We start from the raw sequence: 20,699 nt of genomic DNA on the forward strand, positions 1-20,699 counted from the left end.
AACATCCCCAAAAAATGTTTGCAAATTTTTTATGAAAACACGGATTTTTCACAGGCAAAACTGTGAAAAATCCGTGATAATTTAAAAATATAAAATGTTTGTTAAGCCAGTTCGAAATATCATCCCATCAGCCATCAAAATTAATTATGGGTATAAAGAATCATCATTTTTTTTTTTTTTTTTGATTGATTCTTTATAATCGACTTCTAAAAGCTCGAAAAATAACAAATTGATGTTCCTTCAGTGTGTATTTATAAACCAAAATTTACTGTTCAAAATGGACCATATTCATCGTGTCAATATCTATACGATATATTGTCCAAATCAGTGATGTACACAGATTAGTGGGCAAAATTTCGACACGAATCCTTACGAAATGAATTCACAATAGTGGAAAATAACTTTTAAAAAATTCTACATTCGTTTTTAGTCCAAATGCCCCATTCGTACCATATAAATGTCGTGGAATAATGCTTCTTATACATTAGCAGTCATATTCTTTATGATCAATCATTTGTGATCGTAGCCATAAGACAAAAGCTCTGTGATATTTTAATTTAGTTCTTTATTTATTTTTTAAATTATTTTAAATTTGTATTTAATGTTATGGTATTCCTGTGCCGTCTCTTTTTACTATTTAATAATATCGGAAATATGAGGAAAGACTAACTACATCAAGAAAATTCATCCGAAAATAAGTTAGAAATTACCAATGAAACGTCGAGTAAAAATATGAAATAAAGACTTTTTATTTGCATATATGGATACCCCTTTTGAGAATTAATCTAAGAATCTCCAAAAAAAAGGAACAAAGTTTTTGAGGATACGATGAACTTTTTTAAGCCTTTTTTAAACAATGTTTGGGAAACAATTCATACAGATATGGAAAAATTCCCATAAAATCCCCCAAATTTCTGGAAATTACCCACCAAATTACCAAGTTCCCTGCTCCCATATGCGAAAAATAATAAAGCTTGAATTATCGCATTCGAAAATATCTGCAAAATTTGTTCATTTTTTGGAAAAGTTACAAGATTCGTTTCTCGAATTCTTAAATCCCTACAGTACATTTGCAGTTTCATAAGGTTTTTTTCATTTGCTTTGTTTTTCTTTCTTTTCCATTCCAGATATCGAAACACATCCCGCCTCACCAGTTTTCCCACATCTATTACTGGGCAATGGCCGCGATGCTGGTGATCCCAGTAGTGTAGGCGCCAACTGTGTTTTAAATGTTACCTGCCAAGCACCGAGCAACACAAGTCAAATGCCCGGACTCAAATATATGCAAATACCTGCCAGTGATACACCTCATCAAAATATCAAACAATATTTTCAGGAAGCCTACGATTTTATAGGTAAGTGTACACTCACCACAAATTACACAAATAATAATAATAATTACAACAACGACCAAGGTCTTATGAGAAAAATGGAAAACCGCCACTACGACGTAAATTTATACAATACACATTATCTTTTCATTGCTAATTGATAGATGTGCGTCTTTAGGTTAGGTATGTTTTTTTTTTTTGCCACCTATCAATAGCCGGAGATGGGCAAGGTGGGTGGGTGGTGGTGGTGGTGGTGGTGTTCTAGAAATGGTCTAAAGTGTATTTCAAAATATTTACCCAGTAGACAGCATGACGACATTTTTTTTTTGTTTTCAATACAGTCACTAAAACTGGCAGTCCAGCAAAAATAAACCATGAAAACAACACCAACCCTTGAAGGCAAATTTACTTGGAGAACGCGTGTGTGTATGTTCAATTATATACCACACCGCAAACTTCCTTCTTGTAGCAGAGACGCCATTGAAGATATCAGGACCCAGAAAACAAAACATACAACTGAACTCAAACAATCCACAAGTCTTGATAGTAAAAATATGCCATTCGTTTTTTTTTTTTTGTTTTTTGTATTTTATGGTGTTGTAGGAAAAGATTCTTTGGCTTTTGCCAATCTTGCACAAGAAGAAGAAAAAAGAACAAGCCTTTCTCTACACTGTACAAAAACAAAAACATACATAAAAACTCGAATGAGTAGTTTTTTGATTGCCCAACACACACAACCACTATCATTGAGAACTAGACGAAGAGACAGATTTTTCAAAACTCTAACTCACACTCACACACACTCATCATTACGCATGCAGCATGTAAACTTACGTCACGTGCACTTTCGACCTCGTTCCCAATGAGACGGCGATGGCGGTGTATATACTCAATGTAATGATAATGATGATGATGAATAACAGAAGAAAGGCATTCTCCATACCATTTACCACCTCCACAACCAACCCACCCACCCTCATAATTTGCCTTGCCGGTGTTTTTTTATGGGTCGCCGTGACGTTATTGATGTTGCTCAGGAGGAGGAATACACTGCTTGTGCTACCGAACGGTGATGATGATGAAGGTACATGGTGGTGCTGTTGATGATGAGTCATCGCCAACTCAGTGTACTTACAAAAGAAAACAAAAAAAAAAACATATTCCTTCCGTGATTCTCATTGCCTTTTCAATGTTTGTTTTTATTCACTTCTTCGTCTGCTTCTCTTGGTCTTTGCAATTAACCGCTCCATACTACTTTTCATTTGTTGGCAACATGTGGGCTTCAATAGAAGTATGAAAGTGTGAACGACCATTGTAGTAAGTAATGGCAGTCTGCTTGCACTGCCTATGTATATATATTCCTCCACAAAATTTATATTGATTTTGTTTGTTACTATTTTTGTCTAGAAATTTATCGGAATGAATTGTAACAAAAAATGCTTGGAAAAGTTTCGATATAAAACTAGTAGTGTAACCCACAATGTAGATTAGCTGATAGAACAATACTTTTGTATGGAAATGGGAGAACAGGAATTTAGACACAATGTAAAATGGGGAACCTGAGAAATTAGAAATTCCAGAAAGCAGAATGATACTTTCAGGAACACCGAAAAAAATGTAAACTGTTCTATAGGAAGAATGTACTGCGAAAATTTAACTAAATTGTACTCCACATATTTGAGATGTCCACAAAGCGTTATTGAAACCAGGAAAATTTAATGCTCACTTATACTTTTGACAAAATTTTCTATAGAAATAAAATTTTGGCAAAATTTTCCATAGAAATAAAATTTTGAGAAAAATTTCTATAGAAATAAAATTTTGAGAAAAATTTCTATAGAAATAAAATTTTGAGAAAAATGTCTATAGAAATAAAATTTTGGAATAAATTCTATAGAAATGAAATTAATGCAAAATTTTCTGTAGAAATAAAAAGTCAATATCTTCCAAAATTTTAATTTTTCTTTTAGGTCATAGTATCAAAGACTTTTTCAAAATGTTTAAATCTACGACACTTTTACAATTAAAGGAAAAATTATACACTCCCAATAAATCGTCACTATTAGGAGTGGTCATAAAATAATAAATAAACTTCTAAACTAGTATAATAAAACATTTCTTTTGGATAAACATTTTTTTTTTATAATAACATTACATGCTCTGAATGATTAAATAAATAAATAAAAATAAAATAATAACCACAAACATTTGATCAAACACTACAAAATAATATTTTTTATTTGGTGGTTTTTTGTGTAAAACTTTCTTCAAATTTTGGTAGATGGTGCTAATAGCTTTTCGACTTCTCAAAAGTTAAAAGTTGGACTTTTGTAAGTTTAAAAAAAAATCGACTTGTAAGTTCAAAAAAATCGACTTTTCTAAATTTAAAAAATCGAAAGTTTGAAATATCGACCTTTTGGTTCTGATTATCTAACTCCGACTTCATATTCATATTGTCCATATTCTATTACTTCCTTTGGTATATTTTTCTGTTTGATCCATAATAACTGTTGAGATATTGAACAGAATCGGATATCACAGTGTGTGATCTAATAACAGATATTTAAACTACAGATAGGAAGCACTTAAATTGAATTCGAAAAAGACACTTCAAGTGCTTGTAATTTTTTAAGAAATATATTTAACAAATTTCCGCTATAAGTATTCTAAACTTTTTTTCTGTCAAATAGCAAATTTAACTCCCTTCCCCGTAAAACGTAATCAATCAAATTTTATTCGAATAACACTTAGATAATGTAATATATGAATGTACATGAATATATACATACATTTTTTTCTAGTCTTTAAATACATACATAGTATACATGCGAAAAGTACAAATATTTCTACATTCGAATAGATTTGGTTTTTGAAAATTTTAAGAATAAATCGCACACGGCACAAATAAAACATTCGTTAGATATTTTTTTGTGAAACAAGTATGTGAATAATAATGAAATGATGATTCGCGTCATTTTCTTTAAATAGGATTGCCATGTATACACAAATCAGATAACGAAATATTAAGAGAGTTTTTTTTTTTTGGTAATTATAGACCGCTGTACTAAATTCGAAGGAAATTGGGAAAATTGTTATTTGGTAGTAATAAGTTTTTATGATAGTTTAGTGATATTGCAACAGTTTTTTTTAATAAGATAAGGCCAAAACTAAGATTTTAGCCAAGAATTGTTATGCGAAAACAAGTAAATGAGCACACACATAAGTATTTTTATTATTAAATTGAAAATTATCTTGAAATTTTTGGCATTTGAAGTAATCACTATTGTAAGTTTTTTCCTGAGAGATAAAATTAATTATTTGATTATAAAATAATGCAAATTCAGTAATTTATTAATTAATGCATGACATAATATTACTCTTTAAAATTTATACTCCAAATTATAATTTTTTCTCAAAAGGTGTATATTTTAATCGAATTTCTATTTCATTCCATCTAATTTCCATTTTCCATTCCATTTAATTTCCATTTGTAATAGCATCAAATTTTTTAGTTGAAATTGTGCCATGTAAACAGGAAGCTATCGTGGTGCAATCACGGTTGCCACTCGTGCCAAAAATAATCTACCAAAATTTGAAGAAAAATTTAACAAAAATCTACCAATTTCAAAATATTATTTCTATGGAAAATTTTTTCAAAATTTTATTTCTATAGAAAATTTTGTCAAAATTTCATTTCTATGGAAAATTTTGTCAAAATTTTATTTCTATAGAAAATTTTGTCAAAATTTTATTTCTATAGAAAATTTTGTCAAAATTTTATTTCTATAGAAAATTTTGTCAAAATTTTATTTCTATAGAAAATTTTGTCAAAATTTTATTTCTATACAAAATTTTGTCAAAATTTTATTTCTATAGAAAATTTTCTCAAGATATTATTTCTACAGCAAATTTTCTCAAAATTTTATTTCTATGGAAAATGTTGTCACAATTTTATTTTTTAAATTTTATTTCTAGAGAAAATTTTTTAAAAAATTTTATTTCCATAGAAAATTTTGTCAAAATTGTATTTCTATAGAAAATTCTGTGAAAAATTTATTTCTATGGAATATTTTGTCAACATTTTATTTCTATAGAAAATTTTGTTAAAATTTTATTTCTAAAGAAAAGTTTGTCAAAATTTTATTTCTATAGAAAATGTTGTAAAAATTTTTTTTTATATTTTTTTTATGTTTTTGTTGTTTTTCGATCTTTATTTTCAAATAAAAGTCTTCTGTTTTTTCGAACTTGAGATCGAAAAACAGAAATTTTTTTTTCAAATTTTTATTTCTATAGAGAGTTTGTCAAAATTTTATTTCTATAGAAAATTTTATCAATTTTTTATTTCTATAGAAAATTTTGTCAAAATTTATCCCTTTAAAAAATTTTATTTCTATAGAAAATTTTGTCAAAATTTCATTTCTATGGAAAATTTTGTCAAATTTTAATTCTATGGAAAATTTTGTCAAAATTTGTTTTCTATAGGAAATTTTGTGAAAGTTTTATTTCTATAGAAAATTTTGGCAAAATTTTATTTCTATGGAAAATTTTGTCAAAATTTTATTTCTATAGAAAATTCTGTGAAAATTTTATTTCTATAGAAAATTCTGTGAAAATTTTATTTCTATAGAAAATTTTGTGAAAGTTTTATTTCTATAGAAATTTTTGTCAAAATTTCATTTCTATGGAAAATTTTGTCCAAATTTATTTCTATGGAAAATTTTGTCAAAAATTTATTTCTATAGAAAATTCTGTGAAAATTTTATTTCTATGAAAAATGTTGTCACAATTTTATTTCTATAGAAAATTCTGTGAAAATTTTATTTCTATAGAAAAGTTTGTCAAATTTTTATTTCTATAGAAAATTTTTTCAAAATTTCATTTCTATGTAAATTTTGTCAAAATTTATTTCTATGGAAAATTTTGTCAAAAATTTATTTCTATAGAAAATTTTGTCAAAATTTTATTTCTATAGAACATTTTGGCAAAAATTTATTTCTATGGAAAATTTTGTCAAAAATTTATTTCTATAGAAAATTTTGTCAAATTTTATTTCTATAGAAAATTTTATTTCTATCGAAAATGTTGTCAATGTTTTATTTCTATAGAAAATTTTCTCAAAATATTATTTCTAGAGCAAATTTTCTCCAAATTTTATTTTTTAAATTTTATTTCTAGAGAACATTTTTTAAAAAAGTTTATTTCTATGGAAAATTTCGTGGAAAATTTCTATGGACATTTTGTCACTGTTTTATTTCTATAGAAAATATTGTTAAAATTGTATACCTATAGAAACTTTTGTCAAAATTTTATTTGTATAGAAATGTTGTCACAATTTTATTTCTACAGAAAATTCTGTGAAAATTTTATTTCTATGGAAAATTTTGTCAAAATTTTATTTGCATAGAAAATTTTGTCAATGTTTTATTTCTATAAAAAAAAATTCAAAATTTTATCCTTATAGAAAATTTTGTCAAAGTTTTATTTCTATAGGAAATTTTGCCAAAATTGTATTTTTATAGAAATGTTTCTCCAAATTTTATTTCTATAGAAAATTTTGTCAAAATTTTCGTTTCTAAAGAAATTTTTATCAATTTTGTTTTTCTATACAAGATTTTATCAAAATGTTGTTTCTATACAAAATTTTGTCAAATTTGTATTTTTATAGAAATGTTTCTTCAAATTTTATATCTATAGAAAAATTTTGTCAATGTTTTATTTCTATAGAAAATATTGTCAAAATTTTATCTCTATAGAAAATTTTGTCAAAGTTTTATTTTTATAGGAAATTTGGTCACAATTTTATTTCTATAGAAAATTCTGTGAAAATTTTATTTCTATAAAAAAATTTTGTCAAAAATTTATTTCTATTAAACATTGTGTCATTTTTTTTTTTTTTGATTTTATAAAAAAGTTGGTCAAAATTATATTTCTATATACCTCTTATTTGGAGTGGTATATTTTGCTATTGGCGGTCATGGGTTCTATCCCAGTCTTGGGTTTTATTCTTTTTTCGAAATATTTTGGAAATTAAAATCCTTTACCATAGGCCTTGTGCACCCATAGGCATGTAGAAGTATTGACGTATGACCTTCTTCCATAAAAAAAGAAAAAAATACTGGATAGCTCCCTAAGTATAAACAATCTAATATTGAAAGATAAAGGCAATATAAGCATTTACTTGTAATCACTATATATCTATGTACTATAAAAAGCATGGGAAAATTTGTTGTAGGTGATTATGCGTTTGATGTTGGTATTTATGACGCATCTTGAAATTTTCTGGCATATATACGCATTGTATTAACACAACAGTTGAGTCATTTCGATATGTCGATAATTGCAGTTACAACCAAAAAATTTGAGGGTACTGACACTCGACTAAATGATAAGTGATCAAACAAAGGTCATTCTTTCGATAAGGGTGGATTTTCATGGTCCTTTTTGTTTTGTTGTTGTAATGAACGAAATTATTTCAACAAAAACTGTTGTCACGTTTCATTTAGTTTGTGAGTCATTTGCATAGTTTTGCTGTTGCTGCTCCTGCTGGTTGCTTATCATTCAGGCAGGTTTAAGTGGCAAGAATATAGATTACGCATGTTGTTACTATAGATAAATAAAATATATTGAAGTACATAAATTAGGGTTGAGAAATGCACAAAAGGCTATATCTAATTGCTCTAACAAATGGGTAGAATGTGGAATGTCTCATATGCAATGAGACAATAAAATTTGAAATTGTGGATTTTTCTTAAAGAAAAAGTATACAAGTACGTTCAATCGTCTAAATAGATATTGAAATGTTTGCTATGAAAATTTAATTAATTTATTCTCTCTGGAGGAAAAACATCTAATTTAAGGATTATACACAGAAAAAATGTTCACGAAAATTTTTCCAATTAAAGTCTTAGTTGAGTTAAAAAAAATTTAATTAATTGATTCAACAATTTTTTTAATTGAAATAAAAATTAATAGTATTTTAATTAACATTTTAATTGGATCAATTAATTTTTAATTGATACTATCATTTCTGTGATTGAAGACATTTCAATTAAAAATGAATTGGATCAATTAATTACGTGATTGAAAAATTAATTGTATTAATGAAAATGTTCAAATGGAACAATTCTGTTTTTTTTTATGATTAAAGAAATTAATGACATTTTGGAAATTGATTCAATTAACGACATGATTAAAACCAATAATATATATTTTTTTCTGTGAGTAATAAAAAAAGTTGTTTCTTTTTGCGTTTTTCATTTAAAAAAAATACCTGGTAACCCTATACGGTGATGAGCTCTACAAATATTTTTCAAGTGTTGTATGTATGTTTTAGAATTGTATTACCTACCCCCCTACCACCCTCTACAATCGCACATACACAAACACTTATATATTTTCATATGGCTCTCAACCCCTTCAAACTTCCACCTCATCCTACTTTACCCTATTTTATGTGCCATTCATAGGCAAAACAATAACAAAAACAACATCAACAACAACAACAACAAATTAACAGAAGAAATAATAACGAACGACGTACTTACGCTACGTCTATTCAAGCGATGCGAACGACTTTTCTACGACCAACGAATGAACCAACCAACAAACCAACCGTCAAACCAAACGCGACCACAAATTTAACAACATCACTGGTGAATGGATGATTCATATTTTCGATTTTAGCCATTTCGACGAGTGTATGTATTATTTCTTTATATTTTCGTTTGAGCATTTTATTTTCCTATACAAAATGTATATTTATCAGCAATCATCTACTCACTCATAAGTCCTAGAGGTACATAAAATATTTCTAGTGTCTATGGCAGGAACGTAGATAAGGGGTGGGGAACCGGTGGGGTTTGGTCATGGACATTTTTTTTGGAATTTGTGTGAAAAATAGAAGAGCAATATGCCCCCAAAAAGGGCTACGATAAAATGAATATTCAGCAAAAATATTCCTATAAACCTAATGGACATTAGGAAAATTTTGTCAAAATTTTTGATTCTATAGAAAATTTTGTTAAAATTGTATTTCTATAGAAAATTTGGTCAAACTTTTATTTCTATAGAAAATGTTGACAAAATTTTTGTTTCTATAGAAAATTTTGTCAAAATTTTATTTCTATAGAAAATTTTGTCAAAATTTTTGTTTCTATAGAAAATTTTGTCAAAATTTTTGATTCTATAGAAAATTTTGTCAAAATTGTATTTTTATAGAAATGTTTCTCCAAATTTTATTTCTAGAAAAAATTTTTGTTTCTAAAAAATGTTTATCAAACTTTTATTTCAATAGAAAATTCTATGGAAAATGGCAAAATTTTTGTTTCTACAGAAAAAATTGTCAACATTTTTGTTTTATAGAAAATTTTGTCACATTTGTTTTTCTATAAAAAAATGTCAAAATTTTTGTTTCTATAGAAATGTTTATCAAAATTTTTGTTTCTATAGAAAATTTTGTCAAAATTTTTGTTTTTATAGAAAATTTTGTTAAAATTTTTGTTTCTATAGAAAATTTTGTCAAAATTTTTGTTTCCATAGAAAATTATGTCAAAATTTTTGTTTCTATAGAAAATTTTGTCATAATTTTTGTTTCTATAGAAAATTTTGTCAAAATTTTTGTTTCTATAGAAAATTTTTTATTTTTGTAGAAAATTTAATGAAGAAATTATTTCTATACACTCAAAAAAAAGTGAACTCACTATTTCACTAAAGCCAATTTAACTATATTTTAGTTCATGAAATTATTATATTTGGAGAAAGTTTAATTTACTCTAATAATTTTTTGCGTACGTTAGTTAAATGAACTAAAAGACGGGAAAAAATTATACTCAAATGAAGTAAAAAGTTTTACTAAATTAGTACTTCTCACAAAATAGTTCATTATTTCTTAAAATTTGTAAATTTTACTACAACAGCGTCCATCATGAACTTCGTATGTCACTAAAGACATTCTTGCAATTTTGAACTCCAATTTTTTCCTTCAAACTACAAAATTTTCTTTAAAAAGTGAAAAAAATTATTGATGTCTAATAAATTTTCTTGAATTTGCCGAAAAATATTTACTTATTTTTGTGATATCGGCGTGATGCCAGCGCTTGTAATAATGTTTAGTTAAAAATTTCTAAAAATATTCAAAATTTTCTAAAATTAATCAAAAGTTTTCACTGAAAAAACAGTGTTTCAGTGTAAAAAATTTTGTCAAACAAATTTTTTTCTATAGAAAATTTGTCAAAATCTTGTTTCTATAGAAAATTTTGTCAAAATTTTCGATTCTATAGAAAATTTTGTCAAAATTGTGTTTTTATAGAAATGTTTCTCCAAATTTTAATTCTAGAGAAAATTTTGTTAACATTTTTGTTTCTATAGAAAATTTTGTCAAAATTTTTATTTCTATAGAAAATTTTGTCAAAATTTTTATTTCTAGAGAAAATTTTGTCAAAATTTTTGTTTCTATAGAAAATTTTGTCTAAATTTTTATTTCTAAAGAAAATTTTGCCAAAATTTTATTTCTATAGAAAATTTTGTCAATTTTTTCTTTCTATAGAAAATTTTGTTAACATTTTATTTCTATCGAAAATTTTGTCAAAATATTATTTATATAGGAAATTTTATTTCTATAAAAAAGTTTTGTTTCTATAGAAAATTTTGTCAACATTTTATTTCTATAGAAAATTTTGTCAACATTTTTGTTTCTATAGAAAATTTTGTTAAAATTGTATTTTTGTTTGTATGTTATAAAAATTTTATTTCTATAAGAAATTTTGTCAAAAAAAAATTTTTTCTATAACAAATTTTGTCAAAAAAAAATTTTTTTTCTATAGAAAATATTTTCAAAATTTTTGTTTCCATAGAATATTTTATCAAAATTTTATTTCTATGGAAAATTTTGTCAAAATTCTATAGAAAATTTTGTCAAAATTGTATTTTTATAGAAATGTTTCTCCAAATTTTATTTCTAGAGAAAATTTTGTCAACATTTTTGTAGAAAATTTTGTCAAAATTTTTATTTCTATAGAAAATTTTGTCAACATTTTTGTTTCTATAGAAAATTTTGTCTAAATTTTTATTTCTATAGAAAATTCTGTGAAAATTTTATTTCTAAAATTTGTTAACATTTTATTCCTATAGAAAATTTTGTCAAAATTTTATTTCTATTGAACATTTTGCAATTTCTTTTTTTACCTCTTATTTGGAGTGGTAAATTTTATTTCTATAAAAATTTTGTCAACATTTTTGTTTCTAAAGAAAATTTTGTCAACATTTTATTTCTATAGAAAATTTTGTCAACATTTTTGTTTCTATAGAAAATTTTGTTGAAATTGTATTTTTTGTAGAAAATTTTATCAAATTTTTTTTTGCTATAAAAAATTTTGTCAAAATTTTTTTTCTATAGAAAATTTGTCAAAATTTTTGTTTCTATAGGAAATTTTGTTAAAATTTTTGATTCTATAGAAAATTTTGTCAAAATTTTTGATTCTATAGAAAATTTTGTCAAAATTGTATTTTTATAGAAATGTTTCTCCAAATGTTATTTTTATAGAAAATTTTGTCAAAATTTTGGTTTCTATAGAAAATTTTGTCAAAATTTTATTTCTATAAAAAATGTTGTCACAATTTTTATTTCTATAGAAAATTTTGTCTAAATTTTTATTTCTATAGAAAATTTTGCCAAATTTGTTTCTACAGAAAATTTTGTCAAAATTTTATTTATATAGAAAATTTTGTCAAAATTTTTATTTCTATAGAAAATTTTGTCACAATTTTTATTTCTATAGAAAATTTTGTCTAAATTTTTATTTCTATAGAAAATTTTGCCAAATTTGTTTCTACAGAAAATTTTGTCAAAATTTTAATTATATAGAAATTTTTGCCAAATTTGTTTCTACAGAAAATTTTGTCAAAATTTTTATTTCTATAGAAAATTTTGCCAAAATTTTATTTATATAGAAAATTTTGTCTAAATTTTTATTTCTATAGAAAATTTTGTCAACATTTTTGTTTCTATAGAAAATTTTGTCTAAATTTTTATTTCTATAGAAAATTCTGTGAAAATATTATTTCTAAAATTTGTTAACATTTATGAATAAAATGAAAATTTTGTCAAAAATTTATATCTATTGAACATTTTGCAATTTTTTTTTTTTTTTTTGATTTTATAAAAAAGTCGGTCAAAATTGTATTTCTATATACCTCTTATTTGGAGTGGTAAATTTTATTTCTATAAAAAATTTTGTCAAAATGTTTGTTTCTATAGAAAATTTTGTCAACATTTTTGTTTCTATAGAAAATTCTGTTGAAATCGTATTTTTGTAGAAAATTTTATCAAAAATTTTTTTGCTATAAAAAATTTTGTTTCTATAGAAAATTTTGTTAAAATTTTTGTTTCTATAGGAAATTTTTTCAAAATTTTATTTCTATGGAAAATTTTGTCAAAATTTTTGATTCAATAAAAAATTTTGTCAAAATTGTATTTTTATAGAAATGTTTCTCCAAATTTTATTTCTATAGAAAATTTTGTCAAAATTTTGGTTTCTATAGAAAATTTTGTCAAAAGTTTATTTCTATAGAAAATTTTGCCAAAATTTTATTTCTATAGAAAATTTTGTCAAAATTTTATTTATATAGAAAATTTTGTCAAAATTTTTGTTTCTATAGAAAATTATATTTCTATGTCCTTGTGTATGATGGCATGACCCGTTATGATTAATTTTCCTATAAATATGTTACAATTGATGATGATTATATACTCGTAAGATGCTTCCTAAAAGATTTCAGTGCTCGCAAGTTGAAGGTCGTTAATATAGAAGTAAAATATTTGCTCGTTCACATACATAAATATTATTTTTGTTTACAGCCTTTTTTTTTTTTGCTTTGTTGCCCCCTCTTCTGTTGTTGCTATTTTTACGTACATTCGAAAAAAGTAAAAATGAAATAAAAGCAACAATAACACAACAAGAGTATGAAACAAGCGCAATTTATTGTATTTTGTCCGTTCGAACGTCTGTCAGTTTATTCGTTGGTTGCTTGGTTGGTTGTTTCATTTTGGCCATTCGTCGTTTGGTTATTGAATTTTGTTTGTATGGTTTGTGCAGGCTCTGGCTGGGTATTGTTTATTATAGATGAGTCATACATTCGAATGGCAATTTCTTGTCTCATCATCATCATCATAGCCATTACCATCACCATCCTGTGACCAAGTCAGGCTATTTATAAAAACATATTTGAGTATAATGGCTTTTTCGTCACAATGACACCACCACCGCCGTCCCCCTCCCCCTAAACAAAAAGGCCACATCACACACATCTTCATCATTATTAAGATCATACATTTCTGGCACCTGCTTCTTTCTTCTGCGTTGAATTTGAATTCTTTTTATGTGCATGCGTGCGAAGTTCTCATACTCGAGAGGGACATTGTATTTTGGGCCAACCAACAAATCGTCCAACCGACAGGCAGACAGACAATGATAAACAGTAGCACCAAACGAATAAAGCATATCTTTGCTTCACATCACGACGACCTCATAGTCTCGAGTCATCATCGTCGTATTCTTCGTCATCACATTGTATTTGCTGTCCATTTGTCTGGCTGGGTCCGTGTAAAATGTGTAATGATTCATCATAGTCTAAGAAGCAAAAGTTCTTCGTCCATTCGCTTACGATTTCACTTTAGATCTTTGATTCTGCTGTATATTTATGTTGCTGCGTCTGCTGCTGCTGCTGCTGCTGCATGCGGAGTATGTGATTTTCGGTGAGGATAGTGATTAAAACGGGATTTTTTTTTTTCAAATTGGCATATTGTCTCTTTTTTATTGTTGGTTGGTTAATGTGGGGTTGTTCGACCATAGCTGTAGAGAGAGAGGAGAGCCAATATCGTCTATGTAGTGTTTGTATGTGGTGGCCTTTATATATTTATGTAGGTTCTAAACTGATAAGAGTACTACTGACAAATTGAATGAATGACAAACAAAAAACCTTATCTAATATCGCTAGTACATATTTTTCTATGACTGTTTTTTTTTTTTTTGTATGGCGTTTAAATAACATTTTTTATTAAAGCATTTTAATTACAAAAGTACTTACGAATACGCACACTATACTATTGTAATGTATTTCAGTGTATTCGTATTTGTGGTGGTGGTGTGGTGGCTTCATATAATTTGACAAGGTGTCTGTATATCTTTCCTTCCTTCGTTTAATCATCCATTTAAAGATGGCAAAAACACGGCAATTTTTTTTTTTTCTAAAAACAAATATTCTTGATATCTAAAGCGATATCTTTCTATATAGCATCGTTCAAATTGCGTGTCAAATGATGTGGCGCATTATTTACAAAAGAGTTTTTATACCCACCCCAATAGAATATATCGGGACCTATTCCGTTTTTAATCACGGTTGCCACAGTTGGTAGAATTCTACCAAAAAGTGGTCGTTTTTTTACTGTTTGTTAGAATCCTTGATGTTTTGGTAGATTTTGCAAAATATTCTCACCAACTCAATTTTTTTTCAATAGAAATAAAATTTTGACAAAATATTCTATAGAAATAAAGTTTTGACAATATTTTCTATGGAAATAAAATTTTAACAAAATGTTATAGAAATAAAATTTTAACAAAATTTTCTATAAAAATAAAATTTTGACAAAATTTTCTATCGAAACAAAAATTTTGACAAAATTTTCTATAGAAATAAAATTTTAACAAAATTTTCTATATAAATAAAATTTTGACAAAATTTTCTATCGAAACAAAAATTTTGACAAAATTTTCTATCGAAACAAAAATTTTGACAAAATTTTCTATAGAAATAAAATTTTAACAAAATTTTCTAAAAAATAAAATTTTGACAAAATTTTCTATAGAAATATAATTTTGACAAAATTTTCGATAGAAATAAAATTTTGACAAAAATGCCTATAGAAATAAAATATCAAAAACAAAATCTATTGAAATAAAAATTTTGACAAAATTTTCTATTTAAATAAAATTAAAAAAAAATGTTATAGAAATAAAATTTTGACAAAAGTTTCTTTAGAAATAAAATTTTGACAAAATTTTCTATGGAAATAAATTTTTAAGAAAATTTTCTATGGAAATAAAATTTTAACAAAATTTTCTATAGAAATAAAAATTTGACAAAATTTTCTATTTAAATAAAATTTTGAGAAAAAATGTTATAGAAATAAAATTTTGATAAAATTTTGACAAAATTTTCAATAAAAATAAAATTTGTTTTGTTTTGTTATTGTTGGTTTTGTTCTTTAAGCATTGTTGTTGTTTTTTTATTTCAGCTTAAAACCATACATTGACTAAACTACAAGAGTAGCTTAACCAACAGAGGAAAAGAATGTTTGTCAAATTTATTTGGGCAAAGCCCTATAGACTGCAAGATGGTTGGATGGACGCAAATTTTGTCAAAAATAAAATTTTGACAAAATTTTCTATATAAATAAAATTGTGACAAAATTTTCTATCGAAACAAAAATTTTGACAAAACTGTCTATAGAAATAAAATTTCAAAAACAAAATCTATTGAAATAAAAATTTGACAAAATTTTCTATTTAAATAAAATTTTGAAGAAGAAAATGTTATAGAAATAAAATTTTGACAAAATTTTCTATAGAAATAATATGTAGACAAAATTTTCTATGAAAATAAAATTTTAACAAAATTTTCTATAGAACTAAAATTTTTACAAAATTTTCTATAGAAATAAAATGTAGACAAAATTGTCTATGAAAATAAAATTTTAACAAAATTTTCTATAGAAATGAAATTTTGACAAAATTTTCTATAGAATACAATTTTTACAAAATTTTCAATAGAACTGAAATTTTTACAAAATTTTCTATAGAATAAAATTTTTACAAAATTTTCAGTAGAAATAAAATTTTGACAAAATTTTCAATATAAATAAAATTTTAACAAAATTTTCTTTAGAAATAAAATTTGGACAAAATTTTCAATAGAAATAAAATTTTGACAAAATTTTCTATAGAAATAAAATTTTGACAAAATTTTCTATAGAAATACAATTTTAACAAAATTTTCTAAGAAACACAATTTTGACAAAATTTTCTATCGAAACAAAAATTTTGACAAAATTTTCTAAGAAATAAAATTTTTACAAAATTTTCTATAGAAATAAAATGTAGACAAAATTGTCTATGAAAATAAAATTTTTACAAAATTTTCTATAGAAATGAAATTTTGACAAAATTTTCTATAGAATACAATTTTTACAAAATTTTCAATAGAAATGAAATTTTTACAAAATTTTCTATAGAATAAAATTTTTACAAAATTTTCAGTAGAAATAAAATTTTGACAAAATTTTCAATAGAAATAAAATTTTAACAAAATTTTCAATAGAAATAAAATTTTGACAAAATTTTCTATAGAAATAAAATTTCTATAGAAATAAAATAGAAAAAATAAATTTGACAAAAGTTTCTTTAGAAATAAAATTTTGACAAAATTTTCTATGGAAATAAAATTTTAACAAAATTTTCTATAGAAATAAAAATTTGACAAAATTTTCTATTTAAATAAAATTTGAGAAAAAATGTTATAGAAATAAAATTTTGACAAAATTTTCTATGGAAATACAATTTTAACCAAATTTTCTATAGAAATAAAATTCTGACTAAACCACCAGTAGAAACTGAGATCTACTCAAAAACACAAACGTTCGGACCCGCTGGAGAGTCGATATATTGTCGATTTTGTGATATGAAACCTCCAATTATCTTCCAACTGGAAATATATGGTCTGACCAAGCCATCATGGAATGGAAATAGAAACCGAGGTCTACTCAAAACTTTAACTCTTTAGTTCCAGACTCGCTGGAGATTGAGTCGATATATGGTCCATTCCAAAGGCTAATATGTGAGCCGCATTCCAAAAAATATGCATAATTTACTATTGATTCGATTTTTTCATCACTTCATTTCCATAGCAAAAATCTACATATTTTCTAAGGAAATTAGTACACAGAAAAAATATTACCAATTTTTTTAATCAACATTTTAATGGTTTAAATCCCATTTATAAATATAAAAAAAAATAATATTTTCATTTATTTTTTATTCATAATTTTCTAATAAAATGTTTGTTGTCTTTTTGTCTCTTGCAGAAGATGCCCGTAAAACTGGTTCAAGAGTTTTACTACATTGTCATGCGGGTATATCTCGCAGTGCCACAATTGCCATTGCTTATGTTATGCGTTACAAATCCCTATCATTATTGGAAGCCTACAAACTGGTCAAAGTAGCCAGACCCATAATTTCGCCCAATTTAAATTTTATGGGGCAACTTTTGGAATTGGAACAAAGTTTAAGGATGAGTGGTGTTTTGGAGCCCATCTCATCGCCGGCTTGTGTAGGCTCATTGGCACCTCCACTACCACCAACAACAACACTAACTTCTAGTCAAAGTGAAGTATGTGATGCATCATCTTCATCATCATCCTCAACAACAACAACAGTAGTGGCGAAATGTGACGATGATAGTCAATGCATAGAAATGGATGAATGTGATAGTGGTCATAGTAGTGGTGGCAGTAGTAACTGTTCATCCAGGCTAACATCGCCTCCCATAACGCCCGAAGATGAAACACCATCCACCTCCGCATCAGCCGCTTCTACATCGGCATCATCATCGATGTTGTTGTCACCACCACCATCATCATCATTGTCGTCAACAACATCATCATCATCATCATCGTTACTATCTGCAACCCGCCCAGCACGTTTCAAACGTAATTCACCGGCGAAATTGAGGCTTAATTTACAATCAACCTATGCTCCCATACCCAAATCTCTATCATGTATGTCAATACACAGTGCAGGTATTAGTCCCATATGTAAGGATGCACCTGCAACGCCATCATGTGAAGTGGCCAATATGAGCCAATATACCAGTAGCAGCACCAGTAGTAGTAATGGCAACACTCGCTCTGATTGAAATGACAAGCTTTTTATTACAGCTATCATTGTAATTACCAAGCAGCAGTTCCTGTTTTTATAAACGCAACGCAACGCAACAACAACAAGAATTAGAAATTACTGCAATGACATTTTGCTGAATTGAAAACAAGGGATACAATTAACAGACACACACACACCGCCGCCGTCAACACCACCACAAATCAACCGACCACATATGCATATGAAACTACATATGGGTTTAGGTGATAAGACAACACAAAACCCCAAGCGTATCAAATTGTTTTGGTTTTTATTGTTTTTTGCTTTTTTTTTTCAAAAAGTGTTATCAACTTTCGTATTCAGAATTTTGAGATATGTTCGTTAAGCATAAAAACACTTTTGGCTATTACTTCCTTAAATTGAAATCGCTTACGTTGTCAATTTGAAAAGAAAATTGTATATAAGCCCCCCCCCCCCCCCCCCAAATTGAACCTTTGAAATGTTAGATCACAGAAGCGGACTAATGAGAAGCAGCACACCCAATTATATCAAATGGGAGGGAAGATTCAATTATGCTATCCATTGTGTATGTCATTTTATAGACAAAACTGTTTTAAGTTTTAAACTGATTTAAATATGTACAATAACAACAATCAAAACAAAGACCATGTACCCCTAAACTAAATAAAAAAATAACGTAACTGGTACATGTGAATTTCATTTAGAAATCAACACACATCACTAGCACCGACGAAAATTTGTTAATACCCTAAATAGTTTTGGTAAAGTTGAGATAGAAAATTTCAGAGAAAAAAATAACAGAAAAGAAAAGGTATGGATTCCAACAAATCTAAACAAACCGGAGAAACCGAATTCGTTTTATTTATTTTAATTGTTAGTTTATAGCTATGACTAATTTATCAGACCCTACTCCCCTACAAACTCCCCCTCCCTCCCTATGACCTTTACATAAACATACATAGAATATACTTACATCTATCTAAATATTATGTGTGGCGTACCAAAAAAAAATATTTAAGAACCACAAAGAATCCTCCATCACAAAATCTTAAAAAAAAAAAAAATATAGATGGATCAATTACCAGCTCCACATATCTTTTATATAGATATTTTATGTGTATATATTGAACTGTAAGGTCAATAATTCTGTATGTAAATAGAAATATGTGTGGATATATATAATTAGTATATATTTATTAATAAATACTTTGCAAAACAATACAAATAAACAAAACAATAACAACAAACCAATTTTAACAACACATATTCGAGAAGCAGCGATATTTGTGAAACAATTTATATTAGAATGTAGTTATTTTAATTGAAATGTAAAGAAATTCAAATCAATTTTTTAGTCCTTAAGTCATTTATTTACATAAATATTGAGTGACACCTTTGTGTATATATATATATATGCATGTACATATGTATGTGTACATATATATATATATTGGAATGAATATAAAATGAGAAAAAAATAAGAAATTGACTTGAAATACAAACTATATAATACACCCAAAAAAATTGTTACTGTGTTTTGTTTACATTTATGGAAAATTGTTTTTTTTTTTAACCAATACTAATGAAACCCTCAAGGCCCATGAAATTTTGATAAGATTTTCTATAGAATAAAAATTTTGACAAAATTTTCTATAGAAATAATATATAGAAAAAAAATTTTATAGAAATAAAATTTTGACAAAATTTTCTATAGAAATAATATTTTGATAAAATTTTCTATTGAAATAAAACTTTCACAAATTTTCTAGAGAAATAAAATTTTGACACCGTCTAAAGAAATAGAATTTTGACAAAATTTTCTATAGAAATAAAATTTTGAGAATATTTTCTATAGAAATAAAATTTTGACAAAATTTGCTATAGAAATAAAATTTTGACAAAACTTGCTATAGAAATAAAATTTTGAGAATATTTTCTATAGAAATAAAATTTTGTTAAATTTTCTATAGAAATAAAATTTTGACTAAATTTTCTATAGAAATAAAATTTGGAAAAAAAAAATTCTATAGAAATAAAATTTGGATAAAAAATTTCTATAGAAATAAAATTTTGACAAAATTTTCTATTGAAATAAAAAGTGGAAAAAAATATCTATAGAAATAAAATTTGGAAAAAATCTTCTATAGAAATAACATTTTGACAAAATTTTCTATACAAATAAAATTTTGACAAAATTTTGTTTTGTTTACATTTATGGAAAATTGTTTTTTTTTTAACCAATACTAATGAAACCCTCAAGGCCCATGAAATTTTGATAAGATTTTCTATAGAATAAAAATGTTGACAAAATTTTCTATAGAAATAATATATAGAAAAAAAATTTTATAGAAATAAAATTTTGACAAAATTTTCTATAGAAATAATATTTTGATAAAATTTTCTATTGAAATAAAATTTT

At 25.6% G+C, this 20,699-nt stretch overlaps 1 protein-coding gene across 1 annotated transcript in view; it reads left to right on the forward strand.

The window, feature by feature from the left end:
- The window catches only part of puc (dual specificity phosphatase puckered), a 33,576-nt gene extending 14,610 nt beyond the window's left edge, over positions 1-18,966 (forward strand). The window contains exons 3-4 of the mRNA XM_075312657.1: positions 1,128-1,355; positions 17,467-18,966. Of these exons, the coding sequence (XP_075168772.1) occupies positions 1,128-1,355; positions 17,467-18,296 (1,058 nt within the window). The 3' untranslated portion in view covers positions 18,297-18,966. The remainder of the gene's footprint in view (positions 1-1,127; positions 1,356-17,466) is intronic.
- Positions 18,967-20,699: the final 1,733 nt, after the last annotated feature.

Source organism: Haematobia irritans, chromosome 1 (genome assembly GCF_050003625.1).
Source record: "Haematobia irritans isolate KBUSLIRL chromosome 1, ASM5000362v1, whole genome shotgun sequence".
Classification (NCBI taxonomy): Eukaryota; Metazoa; Arthropoda; class Insecta; order Diptera; family Muscidae; genus Haematobia; species Haematobia irritans.